At 40.5% G+C, this 10824-nt stretch overlaps 1 protein-coding gene across 1 annotated transcript; it reads left to right on the top strand.

Moving 5' to 3' along the window:
• Positions 1-10793, top strand: c9orf72 (C9orf72-SMCR8 complex subunit). The gene is made up of 10 exons (XM_058385907.1): positions 1-116; positions 3655-4209; positions 4294-4389; positions 4520-4584; positions 4787-4859; positions 4982-5098; positions 5549-5784; positions 9519-9576; positions 9679-9788; positions 9945-10793. The coding sequence occupies exons 2-10, from the start codon at positions 3763-3765 to the stop codon at positions 10129-10131; spliced, it is 1389 nt and encodes a 462-aa protein (XP_058241890.1). The 5' UTR covers positions 1-116; positions 3655-3762; the 3' UTR covers positions 10132-10793.
• Positions 10794-10824: the final 31 nt, after the last annotated feature.

Genomic DNA, 10824 nt, shown 5'->3' with positions numbered 1-10824 from the left:
CCAATTTCCCGTAGACTTCAGCAGGGCGTCGCTCTTCTTCGAGAGTCCTGTCACAACACAGGAAGAGCCGGAGGTGGCTGTGCTCCTTTCATTTTGTACCGAGCACTTCAAAACGGGTAAGAAATGAATAAACAAGATATTTAGCACACTTAGGCAACTGTTAATATTCAGTGTTTGTTCTGCCCCTGCTAGGGACCACTGTCTATGTTACTGAACAGTATGAGTGTACTGATATAGAATAGTGTTCAGTACAGTATGAGGTGAGGGTTTGCTCGGCCATGTCTCGTAAACAAATGTGTCATAAATTGTCTGTTTATTAAAACACCTAAGTGTTATTGAGATAGCTGACTGCTCCTAGTGCTTGAATTTTGTTTGTAATTAAGATGAAGTCTTGCAGTTCCAACCTTCAGAAATGTCAGAGTGTTCTCTGCAGCAACATCTGTAGACGTTAGAAGATGATAAACAGCATCAACCAGTGAACAGTGTCTAGACTCGATCAGGGAATCAGTTTCACTTTCAAACATTTATCTTAATAATGATATAATAATTATTAGGCTGTAATTAGTAAGATGGTTATATACTATATAAATATTCCTTTATCACTTTTTATCTCAGAGTACACCTGTCCTGGAAATAGTATAGTGTGTATATACACCGATCAGGCATAACATTATGAACACTGAGAGGTGACGTGAATAACACTGATGATCTCCTCATCATGGCACCTGTTAGTGGGTGGGATATATTAGGCAGGAAGTCAACATTTTGTCCTCAAAGTTGATGTTAGAAGCAGGAAAAATGGGCAAGCGTAAGGATTTGAGCGAGTTTGATAAAGGGCCAGATTGTGATGGCTAGACGACTGGACCAGAGCATCTCTAAAACTGCAGCTCTTGTGGGGTGTTCCCGGTCTGCATCTGTCAAAAGTGGTCCAAGGAAGGAACAGTGGTGAACCTGCGACAGGGTCATGGGTGGCCAAGACTCACTGATGCACGTGGGGAGTGAAGGCTGGCCCGTGTGATCAGATCCAACAGACGAGCTACTGTTGCTCAAATTGCTGAAGAAGTTAATGCTGGACTTTATATAAATGTTTCAGAATACACAGTGCATGATTGGTCAGGGCTGTTTTGACAGCAAAAGGGGGACCAACAGAATATTACGCAAGTGTAGTATTTCCCCTGCTGTAATTCAACTAGTTTGAATAATCAGTTATTAGCAATCCTTCCTGAGTCGAAATTGGTGTGCTACAGTGAGGGAAACAAATGTGGAGGGCAGTGGGTGATCCTGGACCAGGGCTGGGAACCTGGGCTTTACAGCAACAACCCCCTTTGAAAGTGTACTGGAACAGCAAAGCCAGTACTATTGTTTTTGCTGTACACTGTAAACATTTGGGTTCATGATCAAACTATGAATATGAGACGATAGGTCAGTTTTCATTTCCTGATTATCCTGATAAATTTTGATGTTTTAAACAACGTATAACACAGAACCTAAGCTTGAGCAAAAGTATTAGAATAGATAGATCCATTTACCTATCTAGAAGTAAATATCAGGAAACGAAAGCTGCAATTCTAATCCATCTTCTCCTATTTTTGTTTGTCAGTGTATTGCAAAAGAAGTGGCCTTGCAGTTCCAGTTACTTTCGGAGAGAAATGCGTATTTAGAGTATATATACTATATATAATAAAGTTTCCTAGCAGCCAGGAATCAGCAGGATGGTTATAGCTGATTTGCCTGGTTGAGGATAACATATAATAACACATTTCAAATGTTGTGTATATGGTATATAGAACTGTATATTTATAGCTTAGTAGCTAAGATATTGGACTACTGATCAGAAGGTTGTGAGTTCAAATCCCAGGTCCACCAAGCTGCCACTGCTGGGCCATTGAGCAAGGCTGTTAACCCTCAGTTGTATAAAAATGGAATAAAATGTAAGTTGCTCTGGATAAGGGCATCTGCCAAATGCCAGAAATGTAAATGTATAGTACGTATTTAACTTGTAATTCTTGTGTAGTTCACTACTTCTTGTAGTGATCTAGGAAAAATAATGAATGTATCATGAAGAATTGTCAAAAGTTGCCTGATAGATACCAAAAAACATAGGAAAGCAGGAAAACTGGCTCATTAACGTAGATTAGCACCACCAGGCTCCCCCAACAGCTTTTTTTCCTGAGGCAGAAAGACTGTTCAATGCTCTGCGGTCTCCCAACACCCACCCTACTATGACTATGACTGCACATCTGCGCTTGCTAATATGACAGACTTTTACCGTCATGAGACACATTTTACTACTGATCTTGTTGCTATTCTTTTCACCATCTTTTTTCCCCTAAAATTATAGGGTAGGGCCAACAGTTTAAAGATGACTGGTTCTTCTATTCAGTACATTTTCCTGTCCACTTACTGTACTGTCCTTACAATCCTGTGTATTTATCATACGTTATTGCACTTATATCCCACAGCCATGTATTTGCATGGTATTTGGTCATGTGTACTGTGCTACTGCATTGTAACTCTGTCTTGAAGAAACATTTCACTGCATTACGAGCTATATTGAGGAATGACACTGGAACCAACTTGAATTGAGTTGACTTGAAATCAATGGATATAAGTTATTATTGCCTAGTCAGCACAAAGTGATGACTTCCAAACCTATAGGCATGTGTCATGCCAACCAGGCATTTCATGCAATAAGTCACTGTGTCATGAAGATTATTGTCCTTATACCATTATTATGGCCTCCTTTATGCAGGTAGCCTTTGTTATATATCTAACATCTGTTATACATTTGTTATATATCTCTATCTTGGATGTTTATCATCTGATTAGAACCGCAGGCTCAACACACTACTTTGTAGAATGCCTACAAACTCGGTCAAACTAATCACACACACTGAGGGGTAAGAATGTTTCGGTATCAGTTGCTTAAAGCAGTGCCAAATCCCAGATCCAAAAAGCTGAGTGATGAGCTTAGAAGGAATTAAAGTTAAATGCCTAGCATTAATCCACAAATATTAAAGTGGTGTAGCATTTCTTCCTTTTCATATGTTCCACGGTGGAATGAAGCACATGTAATATATGCTCTGTACACCTCTTGTGGCATCACATGAGAAAAGGCCCAGACACAGTAGGATATTGCTCTTGATAAAACCTGTTACCTCACAGTGGAGGTGCGAGCCAGGTGGAAGATTATGAGACAGACCTCTTTTAGGAGTAAAGGAACATTGAGTCTTATACAGAATGATTGTTTAGAACTTTAGAGAAAAGCATCACACAGTTTTACACAGAGTGTATTGATAATGCCTTTGTGTCTATTCAGAATATTTGGAAACTCTCCAGCAGTATATATATTTTTTTAAAGGCATTTTGGTCTCCAGAAATTGCACATTAAAATATATTAATTGAAGCATGTTAATGGGAATGCAGACTCTTTTAGTTTGATATTATTGTAGATTTCGTTTCAGTTGCTGCGTTATTTAATGTTCAGTTTTTCCCCCGAAATTAAAGCATGCCCTGCAATTCTTACTATTTTAAATGAACACTATTGAGTTGGTAGGCGGTGTACAGTACTAAGAGTGAAGAGTTATTTCAGTTGCACTGATCTTCTGTTAGCTTCTGAACAATTTTAATGACTTTGTCTTTCCCCTTTTATAGGATTTTTAATAAGTGGATGAATAAAACACCGGTGAATAGAGTTAATGATCTTCTTGTCAGCTCCGACAGAGAGAGCCTCTGGGAGAAGATCTGAGTGTGTAAGGCACCATGTCTACTGGTTGCCCACCACAGTCTCCAGCTGTGGCTAAAACAGAGGTGGTGGTGGAAGGATGGTGCCCACTTTTGGCAGCCACCTTTGCCTACTGGGACAACATTTTGGGACCCCGTGTATGGCATATCTGGGCCCCGAAAGGTCAGGGATCGATGTTACTCAGTGATGGCGAGGTGACTTTTCTGGCAAATCACACGCTGAATGGTGAGATTCTACGCAGTGCAGAGAGCGGCGCCGTGGACGTGAAGTTCTTCGTCTTGGCAGAGAAAGGCGTGATCATTGTGTCGCTGATATTTGATGGCGAGTTGAGGGGTGACAAGAATACCTGCGCGCTGTCCATCATTCTGCCACAATCAGAACTGGATTTCTATCTTCCACTGCACAGTGTGTGTGTGGAAAGGCTCAAGCACACGGTTCGCAAGGGACGCATATATATGCAGAAGGTCTGTAGCCTTATCCATGCTTATCTTCTACACGAATACACTTAAAGATTTGTCTTTTAAAATGGTATGTTGTCTGTTTTGCAGGGTTATGGCATTATTGCTTTGTTAACCTCTGAGATTGTTCCTATCATGGAGCTTCTCTCATCCATGAAGACTCATAGTGTGCCAGAGGAAGTAGATGTGAGTCGGTTTCTTTCTTATTCTATCTCTCTCTCATGGTCTCTTATGGTCACTTACACCCTTCTACTCGGATTTTTTTGTATATCAATCTAACAAAAATCCTTTTTTTTCCATTTTTCTTTCGTGATAGATCAAAGACACATTACTGAATGATGATGATATAGGTGACAGCTGCCATGAGGACTTTCTGCACAAGTAAGTACTGTGAACAGTTACTAAACCATTGTTTAGCAAATGGTAGAATATCCTCTTAACATATTAGAAAAACTCATGATGACGTGTAAGTGTATTTGTAAAAAATAACTTGTGCACGACTGGCCAAGATTCCATCAATATTTGTATTTACATATGTGAAGTGCTTTGTAAATAGAATCACTCTCCAACCCTGTTTTTTCAGAGCCATAAGCTCTCATCTACAGACTTGTGGCTGCTCCGTTGTTGTTGGCAGTAACCCAGAAAAAGTCAATAAGGTCCATATATACACACACACACAAACACTCTTGCATGCATAGTAGTACTACCACACTCAGTACAAAAATGCTTATTGTTGAATGCACAGTAGGTTAACTGGTTGAGTTATTTTGTGCCGTAGATTGTGCTGACGCTATGTCTGTTCCTCACTCCCGCTGAGAGGAAGTGCTCACGACTGTGCCGAGCTGACGGCACTTTCAAATACGACACTGGCCTATTCGTTCAAGGCCTTCTCAAGGTACAAAGCCACATCCTTCATGCCTTTTATAATATTTATTACATTATCTTGGAACCTTCCCAGTTCGTTTAAAAGGAATTGTATTTTTTTTTTTTATTTCAGCTGAGTCAGCTTGTTTTGAGAGGGCAAAATTTTCATTAGTAGAAATGTTGGCCACATCTCCACTAGCATATAGCATGGCTTGGTTTTGGCAGAAGAGGATGAAAGAGTTATAATGCAGGTCATTTTGAATGTTATATGAGTAATTCAAGACAATCTGATTAATCAACATAATAATTGGGCAACAATCTAGTGTCCTTGTCTAACACAGGTGGTAATATTAGAGGTTTGCATTGGAACTGGGATCCCTTGGGACCCAACCCTTCAGGCTGAACTTGGTGTGATTGTGGAGTGATTGATGAATGTGCAGTCAGGAGAGTAAGTAAATCAGTGTACTCTGTCTGGACACAGGACTCCACAGGGAGTGTTGTGTTGCCTTACCGGCAAGTCCTCTCTTCTCCCTATCCATCTACTCACATTGACGTGGACATTAACACGGTGAAGCAGATGCCTCCTTGCCACGAACACATGTACCATCAGCGTCGCTACATGCAGGCCGAGCTCAGTGCCCTCTGGAAGACCAACAGCGAGGACGAAATCAGCCCTGACCACCTCATCAACATACAAGAGTCATTCACTCCAGACTTGTATGTCCTTTCACACATTGTATCCGTTCTCACTTTTTCTCACTGGTTTCTTTGTCCTTCGTGTTGCTTAATAATAATATTTTGTTTGATTTGAATGTAAGATTACTGATTACTTAATTACTTGAAACTGACGTGTGTACATAAGCCCAGTTTTTTAGGAACTTCCCCACCTACTCTTTATCCATTCAGTCAAGTAGCAGCAACACAAATCTAGAGTTTTGGTTCATTTTCAGATATCAGAATAAGGAAAAACTGATCTCAGTGTCTCAGCTGTTTGCTGATTTGAATATTTCAGACACTTTTTATCTCCTACTTAGGATTTCTTTGCACAACAAAAGTATAAATATTAAACAGAATGGTGCAAAAAAAACCATCCCGACCTGAGCCGAGCTGCAGTTCTGTGGAAACACTTTAACACCACCTTGTTGATGAAAGAGAGCGAGAATGGCCAGACTGGTTTGAGCTCAGAGGAAGGCTCTATGAATTCTGATAATCACTCTTTAGAACTGTGCTAAGCAGAAAAGCAGGTTTACTGAAACTGGGCAGGAATTGTGTAATAGAGAAATGGGGAATGTTTTTGGTGTGACTTTTGGCTATTGTAGCCGAACTTTTGGCTATCTGCCTAGTTTGAGGTGTTACGCTTTCTGTGATGTCTGTAAAGAGTGCTTATTTAGTTTGCCTGGCATGAATAAGTACAGAAGGTATGCATGTGTTCTTACTGAAGTAGCCAGTGAGTGTATGGAGTTAGTTAGGCATGAAGTATAACACGCTGGCTTTAGGGAGAAGCAGTTCAAAGAAACCTAATAAAAAGTGAAGTGCTTATTATTCTTCCTAAGACTTTTTTCTGAAAGCTGAAGGAATCTTCAGAAAGACCCCTGCTTTCACTGCCTTTCAAAACTGTAGGGCAGACTTTTCCTGTCCATCAGACAGTGGGGTTGGGTAGTAAGGAGCATGGCACGATATATGAAAGTGCATTTGAGTCATTTGATGTCTGTATAAATGGTGGTGCACTTTGTCTATAGAGTAGGCAGGGGAGGAGGATGTTGCTATTTTTGCTCTGGCATCATCTGAGTAAGATTCAGAAGCACATTGTGGTATTGTGAAACATTTATTTGTGAACATTTAATCTCCAATTCGCCCTTATTATCATTTCAGTCACAGGCAACCTAATTTTACAGTGTAGCTATTTTTTTATGTTATACTCCATAAACAGTTCCACTGTGCTGAATAATGGAGATCATCTGTTCCTAAACATAGAATATGTTAAATGCTGAAATGAAATAATTATCCAATCCTGCAGGATCTTCTTGAAGTCGTCCTGAGCTTGAGCCTTACTTCTTTAGCAGGGTTTGGGGAACCACAAGCACAACCTTCCACCTCAAGTGTATTATCAGCTTTGGCATTGTCATCAGGGTGAACTAGTAACCCATAATCAGGCCAAATTTAGGTATAGATTGAGGTTATGGGAAGAGTGCCATGTGATATCTGTACACAGCTACATTTACTACACCTAATAATATCCACTCGTCAATATTTTTGTTAGGAGTTGTGTATATATAGATATATACTTTATTAGGATCACTATACAAATATTCGGTTGTGCTCTCAAAACAGCCTCAGTTCTTCATGGTATTGGAGATTCAAGTCCATGTTGACATGATTGCATCACACAATGCCTGCAGAATTTTCAGATGCATTGTAATGCTGTGAATCTTCTGTTCCACCACATGCCAAAGGTGTTCTACTGGATTGAGATCTGCTGAATGGGAAGCCTGAACTCATTATCATGTTCATGAAAGCAAATTGAGATGGCTTTTGCTATGACATGGTGCATTATACAGAGTGATAATCTGAGTTACTGTAGTCTTTCAGTTTGCCTTGCTTAGCCTGACAATTCTTTGGTGACTTCTCTCATCAATACAGTGTTTGTGCAGAACTGAAGCTTACTGGATGGTTTTTCTTTATTGCATTATTGTGAGTAAACTCTAGAGACTGTTGTGCATTATGAAAATCCTGAGACACCAGCAGTTATACAAGCTTTCCTAAAATTCACATTGCTGGATCAGGAAGCTCACAATGAACAAGAACATCACATGCTTTATTGTTGCCAAAGTTGGGAAAAACGGCTCTGTGTGCATATACAAAGAAATGACAGTGACATGGAGTGTGATTTGCAAATAAAGTTACATTTTGCTAAAAGGTGATAATTTATTCGCATTAGAAATACTCAGAACTAGTCTAGCTGGCACCAACAATCCTTTCTTGGTCAAAATCACAGAAATCATATTTTCTCCCATTCTGATCTGATGGTTGATGTGATATTTATTTATATATATACACTATATTGCCAAAAGTATTCGCTCACCCATCCAAATAATCAGAATCAGGTGTTCCAATCACTTCCATGGCCACAGGTGTATAAAATCAAGCACCTAGGCATGCAGACTGTTTTTACAAACATTTGTGAAAGAATGGGTCGCTCTCAGGAGCTCAGTGAATTCCAGCGTGGAACTGTGATAGGATGCCACCTGTGCAACAAATCCAGTCGTGAAATTTCCTCGCTCCTAAATATTCCACAGTCAACTGTCAGCTGTATTATAAGAACGTGGAAGTGTTTGGGAACGACAGCAACTCAGCCACGAAGTGGTAGGCCACGTAAACTGACGGAGCGGGGTCAGCGGATGCTGAGGCGCATAGTGCGAAGAGGTCGCCAACTTTCTGCAGAGGCAATCGCTACAGACCTCCAAACTTCATGTGGCCTTCAGATTAGCTCAAGAACAGTGCGCAGAGAGCTTCATGGAACGGCTTTCCATGGCCGAGCAGCTGCATCCAAGCCATACATCACCAAGTGCAATGCAAAGCGTCGGATGCAGTGGTGTAAAGCACGCCGCCACTGGACTCTAGAGCAGTGGAGACGCGTTCTCTGGAGTGACGAATCGCGCTTCTCCATCTGGCAATCTGATGGACGAGTCTGGGTTTGGCGGTTGCCAGGAGAACGGTACTTGTCTGACTGCATTGTGCCAAGTGTAAAGTTTGGTGGAGGGGGGATTATGGTGTGGGGTTGTTTTTCAGGAGCTGGGTTTGGCCCCTTAGTTCCAGTGAAAGGAACTCTGAATGCTTCAGCATACCAAGACATTTTGGACAATTCCATGCTCCCAACTTTGTGGGAACAGTTTGGAGCTGGCCCCTTCCTCTTCCAACATGACTGTGCACCAGTGCACAAAGCAAGGTCCATAAAGACATGGATGACAGTCTGGTGTGGATGAACTTGACTGGCCTGCACAGAGTCCTGACCTCAACCCGATAGAACACCTTTGGGATGAATTAGAGCGGAGACTGTGAGCTAGGCCTTCTCGTCCAACATCAGTGTGTGACCTCACAAATGCGCTTCTGGAAGAATGGTCAAAAATTCCCATAAACACACTCCTAAACCTTGTGGACAGCCTTCCCAGAAGAGTTGAAGCTGTTATAGCTGCAAAGGGTGGACCGACGTCATATTGAACCCTATGGATTAGGAATGGGATGTCACTTAAGTTCATATGCGTGTCAAGGCAGGTGAGCGAATACTTTTGGCAATATAGTGTATGTGTATATATATATATATATATATATATATATATAATCTATAGAGAGAGAGATACGTGTGTGTGATTATTTTGCAGTTTTATGTTTGCATGTCACTAGGATGTGTGTGCTATACACAGTACAATAATGATGCTGTTTCCTTTGTTCAGAAATATATTTCAGGATGTCATGCACAAAGATACACTGGTAAAGTCTTTCATAGATGAGGTATGGGCTGTTCTCCTTTCATCTTTTCTGAACATGCCTTGTGTCTAAGATGATTTTTACAAAAATTTGTCCATCTCTTGCTCTGTGTGTGTGGGTGTGTAGGTATTCCTCTTGAAACCTGGTCTAAACCTTCGGAGTGTGTACTTGTCACATTTTCTCCTACTGCTGCACAGGAAGGCACTAACGCTGCTCAGATATATCGAGGATGAGACGTATGTACTATAATCGTCGACTACATAACAGATCTAACCACTACATACCGCTACAAATTATTTAGGAGTACTGTATTGAGTGAAATTGTTAGTTTATGATATTTAGGATCAGATAACAGGAATCGTTGCTGATTGTTGGTGATAATGTTGTTTTAGTCAGAAGGGGAAGAAGCCATTCCGGTCACTACGTAATCTGAAGACTGACCTGGACTTGACTGTAGAAGGAGACCTGAACATCATCATGGCAATGGCAGAGAAGCTGCGGCCGGGCCTTCACTCTTTTGTGTTCGGGAAGTCCTTCTTCACCAGTGTGCAGGAGCGTGATATTCTAATGAACTTCTGACCTTTCACCATGAAACACTTGATATAATTAAGCCACAAGATGACTTGTATGTATTCATGATCTAAAAGTATGGTTCTGTATAAAGTATGTATATGTGCACTGACTCACTCTGGAGCTTGTTTGAACCTTTTATCTGTATACCAACAGGTGTAATTGTATTTGTGTGTGTGCTCTGAAATTTTGTTTTGCCTTTAATTACCGAGAAACTGTATATACAAGTGCCGTGCAAGGCAGGGTCTTCATCCCGTCTGTCATGAATTTATTTTAACTATGAAAATGGTGATGCTGCTACCAAGTGCCTCTGATGGCACAGCCTTGCTCTGATGTTTCTTCTGCAGACAGTAATGGTTCATCATGAATAAAACACATTTTGCATACTATAAGGGCCAAATTCTTATCATGGAGACATGATAATCAAGAGATCATGAAAAGATGGTACAGCTTATATATGAAAGAATTTTACAGCAAGCAGACCTAAGAAAAGGTGTTGATTTATGTCACAGGGCTACTATCTGTAAATAAATCTGAATGTGAATTCACTGACATGTTTTACTGAAATTAAACAGCTTTTGCCTTTTATCTTTTGAACATGTATGGAAAACAACCATATGTGGGATACTTTTTTTTTTAAAATGGAAATAAAGGCCTAGGTGTGTCCTCTACGGTGGCCTTGTTTTCATGTTTTTGCCTATA

The sequence above is a fragment of the Hemibagrus wyckioides genome, linkage group LG03, assembly GCF_019097595.1.
Source record: "Hemibagrus wyckioides isolate EC202008001 linkage group LG03, SWU_Hwy_1.0, whole genome shotgun sequence".
Taxonomy (NCBI): Eukaryota; Metazoa; Chordata; class Actinopteri; order Siluriformes; family Bagridae; genus Hemibagrus; species Hemibagrus wyckioides.
This window is presented reverse-complemented; position numbering and strand designations above follow the sequence as displayed.

Coding starts and splice junctions, on each gene's coding strand:
- c9orf72 (XM_058385907.1), top strand. CDS start 3,763: ATGTCTACTGGTTGCCCACCACAGTCTCCAGCTGTGGCTAAAACAGAG. Junction 4,210..4,293: donor GACGCATATATATGCAGAAG/GTCTGTAGCCTT, acceptor TCTGTTTTGCAG/GGTTATGGCATTATTGCTTT. Junction 5,785..9,518: donor GAGTCATTCACTCCAGACTT/GTATGTCCTTTC, acceptor TCCTTTGTTCAG/AAATATATTTCAGGATGTCA.